General features: G+C 47.7%; 2 protein-coding genes across 4 annotated transcripts; one reads left to right on the plus strand and one right to left on the minus strand.

The window, feature by feature from the left end:
- Positions 1–548: 548 nt before the first annotated feature.
- Positions 549–17,685, minus strand: PLA2G7 (phospholipase A2 group VII). Of its 3 annotated transcripts, none has more exons than XM_075048999.1 (11): positions 17,415–17,685; positions 10,533–10,657; positions 8,102–8,252; positions 7,383–7,476; positions 6,770–6,838; positions 6,151–6,298; positions 4,571–4,684; positions 3,588–3,679; positions 2,974–3,147; positions 2,230–2,378; positions 549–1,849 (listed from the first exon to the last, which is right to left on the minus strand). In XM_075048999.1, the coding sequence occupies exons 2-11, from the start codon at positions 10,635–10,637 to the stop codon at positions 1,746–1,748; spliced, it is 1,200 nt and encodes a 399-aa protein (XP_074905100.1). In that variant the 5' UTR covers positions 10,638–10,657; positions 17,415–17,685; the 3' UTR covers positions 549–1,745. The 3 variants fall into 3 exon arrangements, with proteins under 3 accessions (XP_074905100.1, XP_074905101.1, XP_074905102.1); XM_075049000.1 differs by lacking the exon at positions 17,415–17,685 and adding an exon at positions 11,227–11,467; XM_075049001.1 differs by lacking the exon at positions 17,415–17,685 and adding an exon at positions 10,807–10,998.
- Positions 11,514–13,077, plus strand: IMP3 (IMP U3 small nucleolar ribonucleoprotein 3). Its single transcript, XM_075049003.1, has one exon. The coding sequence runs from the start codon at positions 11,549–11,551 to the stop codon at positions 12,104–12,106; it is 558 nt and encodes a 185-aa protein (XP_074905104.1). The 5' UTR covers positions 11,514–11,548; the 3' UTR covers positions 12,107–13,077.
- Positions 17,686–18,847: the final 1,162 nt, after the last annotated feature.

Consider the following 18,847-nt stretch of genomic DNA (forward strand, 5'->3'; position numbering starts at 1 on the left):
TCTTTTTTCAACTGTACTACTGCAGTTAGATGTAGCTATGCACATCCTGCAGTTACTGGTTCTGTTTGACCCTAAACAGCTCTCTAGAGCACTGTGAGCTATTGTGAATGCTTTGAAACATCACACAGTCATGTACAAAATAGAACTTGTATTTATGACATGGCCTTAACTGCCCTAATGAGAGATGAGAAAGATGAAGTTTTGCCTATAAATATGAAGCAGACCTCCTAGAATGGTTTTGCTGCTGCATGTGTACAGTGTGGTAAGGACTTCTTAAGCTGCAGCTGTTTTATCTCACCTTTTGTTCTCTTCCTCCTGTGTTGAAAAGGGGCTTCTATTTTATAGTCCTGTTCTATGTTCCTGTATACCATAGCTGCTTCCTCCTCTTCAGAGGCTATGGATTTTTCATGCTGCCATAATGACTTAGGAATCCAAGATCTCTGACAATGTAATAGTTTGGGTGAGTATCACAGCAGATCTCAGGTGTTAGTGCTTACTCAGCAAGAGAAACACTTGCATGTTTATTCCCTTAATAGAGACAATACGTGGTGGTAGGCTGGAGAGAATTTAATTAAATTCTGAAAACAGGTCTTAGATGTTGTTGCAATCTCATGTTAAGATCACAGATTATATAAATATTTATTACACTGTTAACTGCTTTCCTTGTTCCACTTCAGGTTTTTTTTGTAACCTGATTTTGAAACAAATAGGCTACAGTAAGAAGTAGTCCCCCTTTTGCAAGGCTTATTCATTTAGAAGTCACCCTTCCATGTGGCAGCTTCAAAGAGTTCTGCTCTCAAAATCAGAGCCTTCTTTAGCCCACCACATAGTCAACTGCTTCTACTGACAGATACAGACAGCAATGCTAGTACCTGGAAAAAAATGAGTGTCTAGAGAGTATTATAACCATAAGAGACATCAAGATGATCAAGCAATGCTTACATACCCCTTTTTAAAGGGAGTGGTAGAAGTGACACATCTCTTCTGTAATTTCACCTACAACAGTATGACTGATAGATAGTGGTAATACAGAGATTAACAAGAGAGGCACTGCTGGGAGCTTTGCCTAAGGGAAATCACAGTTGCTACAACAAGAGTGACCATTTCAGCAGCTTTTGGAATGGAAACCTCCTCCAAGTATGGCAGTAAACACATCTTAAATGTAAGTGGATTAAGTTCATATGAGAAGTCTTGTGTCTGAACAAACACCTTTCTCTGCTGTTACCTTAAACTACTTCCTGTACCTTTTACTGTGACTTATTTTATTTGAAGACCACCTTCCACTTGTACCTCACTGACTAGAAGGAGGAAAAACCTGCTCCAACTTGCAACTGTTGTCAGAGCACAGCTGAAATATTAAGCAATTAAATAACAAAGTTGGGGCCTTTTTTATATTGCAAAAAAGGCTTGCTGGATGCAAACTGACTTAAAACTTAGTAAGCAGAACTCTAGTTGAATTCCTTGGAGCTTAATCTCTCTCTCTGCAGACTTGATTCTAAGTCAAAACCAGAAAGCATTTAAATTGCCATTAATTGATTCCCCCCCAACTGTCTATAAAGCAGAAGTTACCCTGTTGCAGTATTTCAGAGAATCCCACTAACTCATTTGAACTAAAATCTCTCTACATGGTAATGTGACCTAATGCCTTATTTTTTTGTTGTCGTTGTTCCACATCCCAAAAGCTGTGTAGGTGGCCAGTGTTAGTGTCTGATGTCCGTGGCATTTTCAGTACTTCTTTGTATTCCTTATTCAGTTTCAGCTGGAGATAAGTCAATATTGGTACCAGGAATAACATTGGGTCCTATGCCATCCACAAGAGAATCCCACTTGTCGAAATCATTCTTAAGACCTATGAAATGGGAGAAAAAAACCCCAAGTGGTAATGAATAAAGTAGTCAGCTTTTTGTAAAGCTACACTGAAAAATTAAACTATTGGACAGATGAATCAACCTGGCAAAGTAGGGGAGGCATAATATTTTAAGAAGGGAAAAATGACACTCCAGGTTTTTATGTTTTAGAACAAAACTGCAATGTTCCTCCTCTGAATTGCTTAGATTACAAAAGTAACTAACAAACCTCCAGAAAAAGAGTCTGACTGTTGTTTCTTCTACTTAAACTTTTCTGACGCACTTACTTTTGATCTTGTTCTAAACAGAACAGTTATATAAAAAGCTGCATAGGACTTAAGTGTTAATTTAACTTTGTACTTTGATGTAAACAGATACTTACTCAAATGTTTCTGCAGGAAGGCTAATGAAGCATGATTGCTTATATCAATAGCTTCATTGGGATCTATTTCTCCTTTTAATTTGAAAAATCTTCCAATGATTTCTCCGCTCACAAAGGTAAAGTCAGGAAAGCTCTGATGTACTGACCCCCTGCAAATAGAACAATGATCAACAGGCTCATCAGAATGCAGTCATCTGATTAAAAGATGCCATGGGTTGCACAGACTTCTTCAAAGACAGTCGTGCACAGCAGTAAATTCTGTCCTAACCACAGAAGGGAGGAAGTTTTGTACATGCTTACTGTAAGTAACTACAGTTGCAACGGCAACAAAGAGTAGGCTTGGCAAAACCTCAAGTTGTCTCTGCTCTGAGTATAAGGTGGATTATAGAACCACCCACTCCCCGCTACACAGTGCTTTCACTAGGTGAGTGCACCACTGCACCCAGAAGGCTGTTTAAAATGTTCAAACGCAGATGATGCATGAGGCCCAGAGCAAAACTCGTGCCCCTGGGCCGGAATGCACACCTTGGAGCATCTTAAACTTAGGGTTACTGGCTGCTTTGAGAGAAGTCTCCATCTCCACTGTGGGGGACGTACTGCCATCTAATTTAAACGTGCAGTGAAAACCTGGGCCATGAGGAAGTAGGGACTGTCTGTCTTTCTGCAGTTATGTGTAACTGAACAGCTCTAATAAGAGTAAAGATTCATCTTCAACCTCAGAAGTGATGGATCTTGGACTCTTACTTGATAGTGATCATTTTCTTGTTTGTGTCATTGGAGCCGAGCTTCTTCATCTTTAAGATGTTATCAGCCCACTGGAATTTTTCGGAGTTGATAAAAAGCAGCGGTTGCTGGACACTGTTTTGGTAAATGTCATCACCTACTGGAAGCATCCATGCATCGAGGGCAATGCCACACCTGTCAAAAACAACTGGATATTGTCACAGAAGCAGAAAGCTTTGTATGGAAATTCTCAGCATGCTTTGATTTGCAGGAGACATGGGAAAGCGAAACTCTCTATGACACCGAACAGGTAAAAAGGTTAATGAATCATTTTGTTTCAAGATGATTTCTACTCTGGGGGAAGAGAATTAATCCATTATTGCATTTGTTGGTCTCCACTGCCAGGTGCAGCTGGGCAGAGGAGCTTCTGCAGGGTCCCACAGTATCATGATATGATACAGCCATCATGTTCCACCACATCCCCACAGTTCAAAGAAGCATGACTTGAGAAAACAAGACATGCCAAACAAAACTTTTCTTCAAGAGCTAATTAGTAGTTGGGGAATCTCAGGTGAGGTTCCCTGCTCCAGGCCTCTCAAATGCCAAAAGTCTCTCGCCTTGTTTTGCATACTTACCTGAATCTTATTTCTTTGCTGAGACTTTCAATAACTGTAGCACCACCAAAAGAGTGTCCCATCACAGCTATTCTGCTAGTATCAACAGAATCCTGTCAAAAAAATTCAGGTGCTGTAAGAGACTTTCTTTCCCAAACTTTTTTTTTTTTTTTAAAAAGGGAATAAATTTTTAGGCAATAGATCCTACTGAAGTAGGAAGAGCATCCTTTCAGCTCCATTACTATCTATCCAGCTTGGGATGACCGGAGCATATATTCACAGATCTACGGTGTGATCTTCAGAACAGTTGTCCTGGTTTTGGCTGGGATACAGTTAATTTTCTTCCTAGTAGCTGGCATAGTGTTATGGTTTGGATTTAGTACAAGAAGAATGTTGATAACACACTGATGTTTTCAGTTGGTATAAACACTGCTTAGCAACAAGTCAAGGATTTTTCAGCTTCACGTGCCCAGCCAGCAAGAAGGCTGGAGGGGCACAAGAAGTTGGGAGGGGACACAGCCAGGGCAGCTGACCCAAACTGGCCAAAGGGGTATTCCATACCATGTGATGTCATGCCCAGTATATAAACTGGGGGGAGCTGGCCTGGGGGGATCTCTGCTCAGGAACTAACTGGGCATTGGTCAGCAAGTGGTGAGCAATTGCATTGTGCATCACTTGTTTTGTATATTCCAATTCTTTTATTATTATTGGCATTTTATTATTGTTATTATTATTAGTTTCTTCCTTTCTATTACAACTGTTCTTATCTCAACCCATGAGTTTTACTTTTGCTTTTTTTTCCCTGATTCTCTTCCCCATTCCACTGGGTGGGTGGGGAGTGAGCAAGCACCTGTGTGGTGCTTAGTTGCCGCCTGGGGTTAAACCACGACACCACTGGGGTTAAACCACGACAACTGTTTACAGGAACCAGTTTAGAAATGGAAGAGGGAAACCAGAAGCATTATTAGACATTTAACAAAGTGCAGTTACCACCTTTCACTCACCTTTAGGCTATTCCAGTCAAAGTCTGAATTTAGTACATTCATTACTTTCTCTCCTGAATTGATTTTAAGAATGAGATCGAGAGCTTTGATACACTCCTGTGCTCTTTGCTGCACCTGGGGAGAGCAGTGGAAGGAATTATCAGACAACTGCTAGGCTTGCCGGCCCTTTGGACACAAGACTTAGTCTGATATTTTTTTTTCCCCACAAGTGTCTGATACGGTAACAACTATTCTGAACTGCAGAATGGAGCTGTAAAACAGAACTTTGACAAGGTCTGACCAACAACAAAACTAACTTTTGGAGGTCCAAAGAGTTTAAGCTCTTGCGTAGATCCTCTGCACATGGAAGAATTTATCCCTATAACATGCGCCAAAGACCTTCAACTCCTTCGTCCTGTCACTGCTCTGAGAAGGGGTTGTTGGGATGCACAAAGGCTTAAGTTACACAACTACAAGGAAGGCTGACTTGCTGCTCCTCCTCATGCTCACTCTGATGAGCAAATGTCATTACATCACTTGCTCCATCTGCACAATAGCTTTGAAATGGTCTTTACACTGGACAAACCCAAAATAAGAAAGATCCAAGAAGCCCTTCCTGTTTTATATACATACATATTCTTGAAAAACTGTAGTAAAGCTGTTGCAAATAAACATTTTCATTGTTCACTGTAAGAAGTGTTTTTGACTTTGATGTGTCAGTGAAAGAAAAGGTTCAGAAAGAACCAAAAAACAGTAGTGTCCTTGGGAACCGCAGCATGTAGGCAGCCAGCAAGATGCCTGTGCATCACTGAATTTCAAATAAATCTCAATCTCCTGACTTCTCTACTAGAAAAATTTGCAGTCAACAGCTTCTGGAGGTTATTTGCAAGCTCAGACATTACATATTTATACTCATAAGTAGGATGTTGTATGCACACAGGAAATGACAATGGTACTGCTGTCTGTATGGCCCAGGGAGATAAAGAGCAACACCTCCCTGGCTGAGTTTGCATGAGCTGGAAGAAAACACTCCCATATTTTAAAGGTCAAGTCTATGCTTGGAGGAGCTCGTCAGTACGGCCGTATCACATGTAGCATGGATACTGCTTATAATCAGGAAGTTTGCATTGTTTACGTTGCTATAAACCACATTCAAGTGTGTTGGAGATGATGAAGCAAACACCCCCCTTAGAACAGCCATGATTTATCCTGCTATCCAACAGTAAACAAAAGCTGAAGCAAGCCTCAGACCACACAAACATCTGAATTCAACTCTGTGTCATTTAAAGACTGGGCTGGGCAGCAAAAGCATGAAGACACAGGGAAGAAACAGAAAGTTGAGTGGAGCCAGAGGAGAAACAGCTGACTAAGCTCCACAGTGCAACCTCATGAGAAAGCTTTCCTGAGGAAGTAGTTTATGCTCTGAAGAAAGCTGTTGTTGGCTTTCCCGTCTTCAGGAACATAGGACTCGATGTATTTTTATATATCCCCTGAGTCATGGCAGAAGACTGCAGACATGGCCAAAGGGAAAGAGTCTGCTAGTTAGTCCTAAACACACCACTCCTGCCTCACTTCCCAGAGCACAGACCTAGGATGAGTACCTGCTTATGGCGCAAACAACGCTCCTCCTCTCCAGCTTTTAGTTTCCTGTAGTAGATCCACTCCTTCTCTGTGTTTGATGTAGACTCTTCCTGTGGTTCAGAAACGGACTTTTTTTTACAGTAATATGTTGCCGAAGCAGATTCATCTCTGTAATATCAACAAAAGGTTAGTTCTGGGGATGTTTTCCATTTGGTTTGGGATGAAGTCAGCCGAAGTTTTAGATTTCACTTATCTCAAGAGATCCAAGCTACCAACCAGTGCTGCTGCAGTCACAACTGAGCGTAGACAGACTTCCTAAATAATGCAATAACCCCACCAAAACTCCCAACTCCTTTACATTCTCCAGGTTTTAACAATAAGACAGAGAAAAATAACATGCCTGAAGAATGATGAACAATATCTACCATGGGCCTGTTCATTCAAGGGCTTATTTAAGCAAATCCCCTTTGCTTAGATAAGAGTTGAGCTAGAGAAATGGGAGGTGTGGGCAGGGCTGAAGAAGATATACCGTTTTTTCTTTTATAAAAAATCATAAGTTCTTCTTTAGAATAAATAACATTCTATCCAATGTCAGAAAGTTTCTTTCCATCAGAACTCAAAAACGTGCAGTATACGCACCTGTGCTCCACAGCAGCCACTATAAAGCCCTGGGAAGCCATCTCTATGCAAATAGCAGAATAGATCGTCCTGCAATTAAAACCACACTCTAGTGATACACGTGCATACATAATTATTTCAGTTACACTGCTCTTTCAATGTTGACCACACTATGTATGTGCTATTTCTTCTGTTTGAATTTGCTAGCCGGTAGAGCAGGCTTTTGTATGCCAGTCACCAAAGCCTGTTCACACAATCTTGTTACTGTTTTACTATCTATTCAGAAAGAAAAATGCTAATGATTTTTAAAAGTAGCACATATGACACTTTGCGTCTTCAAGGAGCTGTCCAAAAATCAACTAGCTAATCTTTACAACATGCTTATGGATCAGTAAATACCTTCACCCCTAAAACACAAAGGGAAAACACAAATAAACACATCAAGCCTGCTTTTATTTACTGCTGTTGATTTCAGTGGAGGCATACTGATATGATACACAGCAGCCTGTTCTTCACACCTGTTTCACCTTCATGGGGATCTCACTCCCCTACTGAAAATCTGTTCGGAACCATCCTTGAAGACTGCGGTCTCCATAGACAACAAAACTAGTTTGTCAGCAAACTGCACAATTACCGAAAAGCTCCAAGTCCATGGGAAAAAACGAGGAGTGGGTATTTTTCTCCTGGCTTAAAAGCAGCATTTGACTTTGCAGGACAGGTCACTGAACCTAGATAAAAATCAAAGTGTATGTCATTATTACTGAAATGAGAGAAAGCATTTGTTCCTGTGGGAGAGATCCTGAGAATCTGGTGACCGCTGATTTCAGAGCGGTCATCTGAAGGTAAGGTACCAAATCTCATCCTTAAAATACACAAGACAAATACAGAGCTGTTTCTGAAAATACTTTCTACTTGGCAGAAGATACTTTCCTTCTCCTCCTCCCATCCACAGCCTACATATCTCTTAAACCCTACAAGAACATATTTTCAAGAATAGTCAGGTTGGTATTCAGACCTTAGTATCTATCTGACCTTTATGTATTTGCACATTTCCCTGTGGGATTTAAAGCCCAACACATAGGCACAGCTCGCCCAAGTTCTTCCTAGAGCAAATTGCCCAGACGCTCCTATTCATAGCAGTCTGGGACTGTGGGTCTGCCTGAGAACTGGGTCACATTCATCATTGAGCCTTGCTACACAAACCCATCTCAAACAAACATACTTCTTTGGGAAAAACTATTTTTTTTTGTCCTGCAGCAATAACACACTACTCATGGAGCAGTGAGGCAATGACCTGCATACAGAGCTCATGCCCTTGCATTAGTCAAGGAATAAAACCAAAACCAGTCTTACCAACATAGTACTGGAAAAGCCTTTCTCCTACAACTCGGTACATATTAAGGAAGTCAGAGAGTCCCTGATAGTACTCTTTATCTGGAATCCATGGTGCCTCTTCATTGTCTGTGGCATCGCATGATGGATAATATAGGCGCAAGAAGCTTCCCTGGGATTAGGAGGGAAGAAAAAAAAAAAAAAAAAAGGAAGATTGATATTTTTATATATATATATATATAGCAGAGAAAAAGGAAGATAAAAGCATTTCTGTCAAGGGCTTCAGATGCAAGAATGAAAGCTCGAGAGAATTAAGAGACTCTCCTGAGAAAATTATTATCCTATACAGGCTTTGATGCCAATCCTATGTCACTATCTTTTTGTCCCTGCAGTGAATTTAAAGTAGCAAGACTGTTGGCATCCAGGCAGAGACACACGTCACCTTCTCCAGGTTAGCCTATGGCTAATTCAAAATGCTCCATTTAATAAAGTTAATCATTACAAACACTCACTACCTATTTGCTCCATCTCTGCATCTTGCTGGATCTTTTCTTGTCTTCCTCACTATGCCTCCGTTCAGGGAATGATACGATGATGCAGTTTGATCAGTTTAAGAGGGGTGACTGTGTCCCCTTCACACTTCCAGCTGGGAGCTGTCATTGCTTTCCTTGCACCAGTAAGTCTCGTGGAGCTGTTACTGACCCAATTCAGCTTGCTAGACTGGGGGGAAAAACGGACCCTCCAAGAAGTATATTTTTCCATTAGGTTAACAAGACAAATTTTACCCTGAGACTGGTAGAAATGCGGTCCAGCAGAGAAGATGCGGGTAGAGTCAGGGACATGGTCTCAACATGGCTATAGTGTTCTTGGCTAAACTGAGCAAGAGGCTGTCAGTAAAGCTCTTGGGCAGCTGCACAGCAAAGGAGCGCAATATATTGTTCTCCCTCCTCATCAAGATGTTTACAAGTCTGTAGTGGTCCAGCTTTCTAAACACAGTTTTGTTAACTTTTTTTAACAATTTTTGTTCACTTTGTTAATTTTTGTTTTATCTGCCTCCGTTTCTTACCACTGATTTGAATCTTCTTTTACTGTCTGCACTCCAGGTCTTCCAGGAAACCACCCAAGCTTCCCACATTCACGTGGACCCTCCATACCACCTTGCCAGTATTTTTCCTACGCAGACAGCAGCAACGTACCAACAGCACACCTTAAAGCAGACCTCCTGTCAGATGAACCGTGTGTAATTAGCATTCTCACTTCCCCGTTTGCAAGGGAATTTGCAACACACTATTCAAATTCACTGTCTTGCTCCAACTGTACTTTTGTTTTAACACGTTAAGTCTAGGGCCAAAAAGAACGTGAGTTTTGGAATAAAGTCTGGTTTCTTGAACACTAATTTATCAGTTTCATATGCAACGTGTACCAAAAGCTTGTTTAATGAAGCTTGTTTCTATTTACTTATCAAACTTAAATCAACCTTTGACACAAAGGAAGAAACCATCACACCTTCATCCATACTGGTAATGATACTAATTTGGTCCCAGAATAAACCCAGTGAACCTCCTCAGGTGACTAACTGCTTACCCAGAAAGCGAAAGACAGTCATTCTCTATGCCTGAGAGAACTGTAAGTATACAGATTGCTTATCTAAGGAAAACACATGGGCTGACTGCAAAGAGAAACTAATCGCTTCTTTTTGCTAATACAGAGTAAACTCAGTAAAGGAAAACATATGAATAACCACTACAAACTGATCACAAGTTCCACCACACCTGGCTAGTCTGAGGAGTAAAACCACAGTGTAAATGCAGGTGTATTCCCATAGGAAAATCAAAAAGCAAGAGGATTTGAAATGGAAACCCAGAAGTTAGCTGGCTGTTTACTGGCCCTATCTTGTTTTCGTGGCTTCTCTCTGTACTAACCACTTGCAGAATTGGAATCCTGTTCTTTTTGAGATAGATAAAACTTTGAGAAGACATCTCATGCTTTCCCCTGCAGCTGAAACACTACATACCCTCATCACCCACCCCTGCCAAATCCCATTGGGATCTTTGCGGTGAGAACAGCTACAGTCACGGAGACTGCGTGTGGAGTCTCCCCAGGAGCCCAGGGCAGAAGAGAGCAGGGGGGGTGGGTGGGAAGAACCCCGCGTGTCCCAGGAGGACACAGTTTCTCTGCAGTATCTTGCGGAAGGGAGTCAGGAAGGCAAGGATATTAGGAGGAGGGAGGAAGCAGCCACGGGGAAGGCTTGCAGGTTACATGCATCTGGTAAATGCCCAGCACACATCCTACGCTGGGACGGAGAGGACAGAAAACTCAGCTGTGAGTGTCAGCCGAGGAGCATCCTTGCACACAGACCAGACCTTCTGTCTGATTCCGCTGTAAAACTACAGCAAGCTGTTTCACTAACATCGTGGCTCAAATCCAAAGGAGGAAGGACGGACAGACTTACCTCGACTGCATTTTCTGTCATCAGGTCTGTACATCCAACCGAGTGCGGTCCCTTTCCTTCGGGGATCCTATAAAACTTCTCAGTGCTGCTGCTCCCCATGTCCATTGGAGCCTTCACCGACACACCTGGGGAAAAACACAGAGCAAATCAGGAGACCGCCACGGCCTGCGTGACCAGACCGCTTACCCTGAAAAACACGCCGCGCGTTCAACACCCAGGAGCAGGAAATTGGAGGCTGAGCCCAAACAAGAATCAGAAATCCCGAGTCACCAACCCGACCAGCTCCACCGGGGAATTTCCTTGGAGCAGAGCGTCCAGAATCCCCAGGGCCAGGCTGTTAACGCCGTGCGCCGACCAGAAAGCCGGGGAAGGGACGTCTGGCTGGGGACGAGGCGGTGGCACTGGGGCAGGCCGAGGCAGCAGTCCGGCTCCAGGCGGGAAGCGTGAGCCCAAGAGCGGCCGAGTTTCCTTCGGAGAGCCGAAGGCCGTTCCCTCCCTGCCAGGCAACAACAAAGGGCTGCTGCTCCTCGCAGGAGGGGCAGAGAGGGAAGTTTTTGCGGTCCCCGGGTCGACAAAACCGGGCCGTTTTTCCAAGAGGCCCGCCGAGGCCTTGGACGCCATCCCCGGGGAGAAACGGCCGGGCTGCCGGTGCAGGAGGGGTCGCTGGGAAGGCCTGAGCGTCCCCGGCCCCTACCTGGGCTGACACCTCCGAGCCAGGCTCGCCCCCCGCCGCATCCCGGACGAGGCAGCCGGCGCCGGCGGCATCCCCCGCCCCTCAAAGCCCCGGCGGGTTTCACCGGCCTCGGCCTCCTCCCCCGGCGCAGCCTGGAGGAGAGCCGGGGGCCATCCCGTACGCAGCGCCAGGCCCGGGAGCCCCCCGCGGCGGCGGAGACGGGAGGGGCCGGGCCGGGTTAGCGGGGAAAGCGCAGGCGGCGGCGGCAGGGCGGAGCGCGGGCGCTCCTCCCCGGAAAGGGCGGGGGGTCGGCCGGCGGCGCGGAGGCGCCCTCGTCCCCAAGATGGTGCGGAAGCTGAAGTACCACGAGCAGAAGCTGCTGCGGCGGCTGGAGCTGGTGAGCTGGGAGGCGGCGGGGGGGAGCTTGGCCGAGGTGAAGGCGCTGCGGCGGTACCGGCTGGGTCGGCGGGAGGACTACGTGCAATACAAAGCGCTGGCTCGTACCGTCCGCGCCTTGGCCCGCCGCCTCCGCGACCTGGGGCCGGCCAGCGCCGCCTTCCGCGCCCGCTGCGCCGCCGCCTTGCTGGAGAAGCTCTACGGGCTGGGGCTGGTGAGCAGCCGGCGGTCGCTGGCCGTCTGCGAGAACCTGTCGGCCGCCGCCTTCTGCCGCCGGCGCCTGCCCTGCCTGCTGGTGAAGCTGCGGATGGCGCAGAACCTGCGGCACGCCGTCACCTTCGTGGAGCAGGGCCACGTCCGCGTGGGGCCCGAGGTGGTCACCGACCCCGCGCTCCTCGTCCCCCGCGCCGTGGAGGACTTCGTCACCTGGGTGGACGCCTCTCGCCTCCGGCAGAAGGTCCTCGACTACAACCAGGAGCGTGACGACTTCGACCTGGCCGCCTAGGGCCCCGCTGCCCGGCCTCGCTCTTCTGCTCGGCCCCCTCAGGGACATGCGTGGGGGCCGCCGTCGAGGGCTTCGACCCTCCCCGGTGCGCCCGAAGCGGGAGCCAGGAGGAGACGGACTCGCTCCCGGCAACCTCCCGCTCCCCTTTGGCAGCTCGCGGCTCCGTCCGTCCCCGCGGGGAAACGTCCCTTCCGCAGAAGTCGCCCCGAGAAGAACGCTCCGGTACCCACCTCCGTCAACGCGTACGTCCCACAAAGCAAAAGCACTCCGGAGGGTTTCTGCCCGCTGGCAGGAGAGGACACGATCCGGTTTAAGCTGCTGATAATAGCTCCTGGAAGGGGTTTTACGCCTGGCCGAGCGGCTCTTTTAGGACCGAGTTGGGCAGCGGCTCTTTTAGGACCGAGTTGGGCAGCTTGGCGGCCGGTTGTCGAAGAGGTTGTCCCGAAAGAGCCAGTTCCTCCTGCAGCTGACGGGTGCGCGGTATCCGGAGGAGCTGCTTCTGGAAGGGTTTCCTCGTGATACCGAGGAACGCGTGTACGGGGGAAATAGGGTGGTTGGCTGGGGTCAGCGGTAAACAAGGAGGCCACGTGCTGCAGTTCTGGGACTGGAAAAGTTTTAGCCCAAACCAGAATTTAAAAAAAACAACAACAAACCAAACAAAAAAAAAAGCCAACATTATTTTCCTGTGAAGTTGTAAAGGGAAGTCTGATGCTCTGAGTTCAGCATCTGTGAGTGTGGGGTTCCAGCTGACAACCAGGCATCTTTTACAGAGCAGGATGTAACCGGGGAGGCGTTGGAGCAAAAGCTGTCCTAACTGTAACTGCAAATCTGGGGGAACTTTTGCATATAAGCCAAACAAAAATCAGTACCTGAGGGGAGCCTCAGGCCTTCTGGGGCTCTTGGGAACTTTATTCCCCTTTGATACAAAGAGCAGAAGAGCAAAAATAAAACAGTTGTTTTAAATTGCTGAAGTAAGCGTGCGTGCTATTTTATGATGTAGTTTCTGTGAGGATTTCTTCTCATTTTCAAATATTCCAGTAAGCCATCTTGCAGACCCATTTTTTTTTTATTGCAACTTCTTTTATGTAACTTTTTTTTTTTGATAGCTACAAGGCTATTACTAAGTTATAAAGTGGTTTTTGCTAGAAATGCTTTCTTTCCCTTACTCAGGGCCACAAAAGGATTTGGCAGGAGGTTTAGGAGCGGAGCTGTGACTGCCCGTCCCAAGACTAAAGGGCTGGAGTTCAGCTGCAGCCACCGCTCTGGGTCTGGATGCTTTCCAGCATCCAGGAAAGTGTGGCGTTCCTGAATGGGAAAGGTGTCTAGGTGAGGGGTGTTTGGGGGTTATTGAATCAGGACCAGAATCTGTCATCAAATATTATGGCCGTTTTATAAAATGCAAACTAAATGTTAAAATTCCTACCAGGCTCATAAGTCAAATGTATTAAGCAAAGCATTAACTTTTAAAGCAATAGTAGATATTAAGAAAAGGACACAAAAGAGGTGGGGAAACCCCTTTGCTTCACCTGTAACACCTTAAAAACCTTTTTCTCAGAGCATGCACCTTGCTTATAGTAAGAAATACAAACTGAAAAGATGTTTCACACCTGAAGCTTGACTTTTCTTACAGCTTTCATCCAGAAAAACATCATCATTCTTTGGGAAATTCAGAAGGTGCCTAAGTCAGGTAAAAATGCTGCGTTCGCTCTGCTTTACTCTTTTGGGAGAATTTAAATAACAGCACGGTGACATGCCATGTGCAGGGCATTTTACTACTCTGATGCTAAACTGCTGCTCTGCCTAGTTTGTCCAGCTCTCAAAGGAACAGCAGAAAAGGAAATCTCGAACCTCCAGCCTGTTAGCCTCTGCGGTTTACACCATCACCCTGTTCTTTTTGTCCTAAACCAGCTTTTCATCACTCGTCTGTACACCTCCAACATCTGTTACAGAAGGGAAACAACCCAAAACCCTGTAGGCTGTTAAATTAAACAGTGGGAATTGATTTCCCTACAGATACCGTGGCATCCACCACCCCTGCTCTCCTCCTGCAGTACTGGAAATCACATTCTTACATTCTTTTTAAGACATGCCTCAGGCTGTGCATTTATGTGTCTGTGTGTGTCTTAAGTCTGGAATTCTGCAGCCCTGCTGGTTATACAGTAGCTGAGACCTGAAATCAGCATCCTGCTCCTAAATTTTTAACAGCTGGAGTCCACGCATGCCTCAGACAAGAGCTGGGCTCACTTCACGTGCGATAAAAAGGGTGTCATCGCAGTCTGAAATGGAAGTTGCATCTGACAGCAGCACTCCCGTGTCCTTGCTGGCGAATGCAGTCAGGCAGATGATGGCTTCCTCGTGTTTAAGGATGTTTTCACCTTTAGTTCAGGGGTTTGAGTTTGTTTGCCAGAGCTGACGTGCTGTGGCTGCCGCCGGGCGGTTCCTGTAGTGGCTCCGGAGCCGGGGATTGAAAGGGCGCAGGAAGCAGCTCTGACAGCCTTTCCCAGCACTTGGATAAACACGGGGCCTTTTTTTAAATTCCAAGGCTGGATCCAACGTCAGTATAAATCCGCAGCAGCTTCCGCGGGTCCGTGCAAGCTGGCACGAGGAGGCAATCTGGTGTTGTGCTTTTTTTGGGCCAGATCCTGCAAATTCTCCCCTCCCGCGCTCCGGGGGCTTGCAGTGGGAGAGCTTCTGCACGTGAGAGCAGCAGGACGGGGTCGTGGGTGTCACTGTGCTTCTTTCCAGCACCTTCTGGAGTGGGTTTGCTGTTCCTCAGGCAGCTCAGCGTCTCCATGAAGCTTGTGGGAAGTTACTGGTGGAGGAGGACAGAGGATGGTGGTGCTGGTGTCGGGGCGAGCTCTCCCCACGCCTGACAAAACCTGATCTCTGCCACCTCCACCAGTGCCCATCCCAGCAGCTGCCAGCTTCTCCAGCGAGGGAGGAAGGGGCTGTAGGGGGGTCTGGGCAGCGCAAGAGCAAACGGCGAGTAGTTTCCACGCAGGAGCTCTCGCTTGCATAGAGGTTTTACCAGGGCCTACGGTTTTAGTTGGGTTTTTTTTTTTCCCCCTTGTTTCTTTTTTCTCTTTTGTTTTTTTCCCCTGACCTTGGCTTGTCCTTTATTTGAAGGCTGCCAAAGCGAGAGAGCTGAGCCTGGGGAATGTGGGGGAGCTGAAGCAGAGTCCTTCACACTGACGCCTTTTGTGTTGCAGGGTGCAAATGGCTGAGGCTGTCACCAAAATGCAAATGTGTATTTTTCCACTGATCTGAGCCACTTTTTTTTTCCAGTAAACAAGAATGCTGCATGTCTTACAGGCTGCTTCCATCTGACATCTCAGCGTGGCTTGGTGCAGAGGTGATGCCAACCTCAGTAATTCAGTGATAGCACATCATGGTGAGCATGGATGGCCCACAGGACTGGGGAAGGACGTACAACCCCCTTGCCAAGATGTGGTACAGAGATGGAGAGAAGCAATGGTGGAGCTGGGCGATTCCCAGCCTTTTGGGTGATGCTCCTGCATCCTGGGTTAGGCCAGGGCCTCCCAGCCACATCTCAGGGCACTTCCATGCACTCATCTCGGTAGCACTCCCAGTGAGATATTCCCCAGCAGCTGGAGGTGTCACTGTCCCCTTCCTGAGCTCTGAGTAATCTCTTTTAAGTACATCCCCTGCCTGATTTGGCACTGGAGATTGAACCAAAGAGCTATTTCTCATCAGCGGGGCATGGGATCACCTTAGTCCCTACCCCAGATACCAAAACTTTTCAACGTTCACTAGGTCTGGGGAAAAAGTACCCCTAAGTGTTACGACAGCATTTACCCGAGAGCCCTAGTTCTGGTCCCTGCTCTTAAATGCCCCAGTTTAGGCACTGCAGCAACTCTCCTGACCCTTTGCTTGCTGGTTTGGGCCTGAAGCAGGACCTGGGTGGTGGAAAACCTGTCTGCTGTGTGGTCAGGACGTGGGGACGTCAGGTAGAAACAGCAGGCAGCAGCTTTGGAGTCAGCAGGAGGAGGCGCTTGGATTCAGGCTTCCCATAAACTGGAGCTTCTGGATGCAAAGGCTAAATCCAAGTGTGTCCCCCCCCCCCCCGCGGGAATGTCCCCTCTCACTTCCCTGCAAGCACGACCTCGCTGCAGAAAGGTCCCTTCCCCCCCTAATATTAGCTGATTTTGAACAGATAAAGTGTTTCACCTCCAGCAGGCAGAGAAAAAAGGGAGGCCAACCACTAAGGACAGCCAGAGACGGCGATTTGAGCATCTCCAGTTTCCTGCCAGAGCTGCCCGTTAGAGGATCCCACGTGTCCCCAGCAGTAAAGTCACAACAGCTTCTCGGCTGCTGTAAATCATGTCAGCGGGGTTGGTAAGTCCACGTCCGGACGGCATCGCCGCCCTCGGTTCCTACCCTGAAAAGCCACCACCTGCAGCTCCCGCAGAGGCTCCAATGGTTTTGTCTCAGGGTAAAGTCCAAGCAGGCTCTCCCAGCACGTTCATCCGACTAACGTTACCGTCCGCTGCCTCGTCACCTCTATCTGAGCTCGCTGGGCTTAAAACCCACCAGGAACCACATCCTCAAACTGCCGTCTCACCCCCCACCGGCTCTACCAGCAGTCGGGGCGCAGGGTCCCGTGCAGGCGTCCACCTCGCGTGTGCTGGCTTTGGGGGAGATGAATGCTGGGCTGGCAGAGCCCCCCAAACCCGCTCTGTGTCCCTCTTCACCTCCCAGAAGAATTCCGGTCGGGAAGGACTGCTGGAGGTCACCTAACCCAAACCCCTGCTCAAAGCCGCGCACGCATGGGGCTGCCTGGGTTTTGCCGGTCTTAATGCTGGATGCCCGAAGCAGAGTTTAATCACCCTCGCTGTGATTTTTTATTTTTTTTTTTTTTGTTCCCCCCTTCCATCTAGGCTGAGTTTCTCTTGGGACTGCTGCTTCCCACCCCCACGCTGCCGTGTCCCGTTCCTTTTCCCAGCGGGAGAACTCGATTCACCTTTTTTTTTTCCCTGAACTCCGGCCAAACTCCCACGTCCACCCTCCGCTCCCCCGCAGACGAATCCCACCCCTCCGCGGGGACACGCGGGGATTTAAAGCCAGATAAAGGGGCTGGAAGGGGGGGTGTGGGGGGGAAGCAGAAAGCGGAGAACCACGAACCCCTGAGAGTTGGGGACAGACTTCGGGAAGAACAGGCTGAAGCCGGGGAGCGGGGACTGCGCAGACCCCCCCCCGGCTCCTTAAAACCCCTCTCATGCCGCTGTCTTTCCCCCCCCCCCCAGGCCCCTTTTTCCCTCTTTTTAGCGGCTCCCGGCGCTCCACGTACCTGCCGTGGGGTGTCCCGCTGGCCGGAGGAGCAGGCGGGTTCCCCCGGGTCGTGTCTTCCCTCCCCCGGACCCCCCCGGAGCCGGGTGGGAGGCGGCTGCTGCGGCCGGAGGAGGTCGGGCTGGGAGGCAGAGCGAGTGCCGGGCTCTCCCCGAAGGGGAGGGACCAAACTTTGCCTTAGTTTGTGGATGAGACAGTCTTCCCCGGGCCTGGGGAAAAAAAAAAAAAAAAAAAAAAAAGTTTTGGGCCTGGAAAAAAAAAAAATTTGGGGCATGGAGCCATCCCCCCCCCCGAAAAAAAACCCAAAACAAAACACCAAAAACCACAAAAAAACAAAAAAACAAACAAAAAAAGCCACCCCCAAAAAATCTGCCCCCCCAACCAAACAAAAAACCACAAACAAAAAAAAAAACATAAAAAAACCCCACCACCCCAAAAAAATCCGCCCACCCAAACCAAACAAAACCCCACAAACAAACAAAAAAAACTATAAAAAAACCCCACCACCCCCAAAAAATCCGCCCCCCCCTAAAACAAACAAAACCCCACAAACAAACAAAAAACCCAAAAAACCCCCCACCACCCCCAAAAAATCTGCCCCCCCCACTCCCGGTCGGGCTGAGATGTCCCACAGAGGAGCCACGACCCTTTACAGTTGGGTGTGGGGTCCGGGGGGGGGGTTCAGCAGGGGGAGCGCTGCGCTTTGGCTCCAGGTCCCTCCATAAAAAAATGCAAATCTTTTCCTCCAGCCTTATGAGAAAGGGATAACAACACCCTAAGGAAGCAGATCCCACTTTTGGGTGCAACTTCTGGAGCGGTTTAAGGTGGATCAAGCCCAGGTCCCTACTGATGGGGGGAGATCTGCATCCACCCCCCCCGCTTCGCACAGCCCCGGCCCCCTCGATAACGCTGAATTTAGGCAATTTACCCTAAACCCAGCGCCCATAATAAAAGATGAGTTTCCTGACAGATCAGCAGGTTGATCCGGGTAATGAAACAGCCCTATGAGCTTCAAGGCTAGCAAAGGGAGGCAGCAGGGGAGGGAGGGAAAGTCAAATTTGGCTTGGCCAAAATTGCTTATGAAGCTGCACTCGTGGACTGTCTCCCCAGAGAGCTGGTGAGCTTCTGGGGTGGGATCGACGGCTTCTCTTCCTCTCCCTTTGCGTGTATGTGTGTGGGTATGATCTAGAAGCTAGCAGAGCACAAAGGTGCTTGGAATTTAAGTTATGTTTTTAAACTTTGAATTTTTCTTGGAAAAAAATAAGGAAGTTGTATGAAAAGGTCCAAAAAAAAATTTTTTTTTTCTGTACTTTTGTCCAGCACTCATTTCAGTGATGGGCTGGATGCATTAAAGTGTAACATTTCAGGATAGGTGTAATGCTGATGAAAGGTTTTGGAGGACAACTCTGAAGACCTCTGTTTAATCTAAAGGAA

This window comes from Buteo buteo, chromosome 17, assembly GCF_964188355.1.
Source record: "Buteo buteo chromosome 17, bButBut1.hap1.1, whole genome shotgun sequence".
Lineage (NCBI taxonomy): Eukaryota > Metazoa > Chordata > Aves > Accipitriformes > Accipitridae > Buteo > Buteo buteo.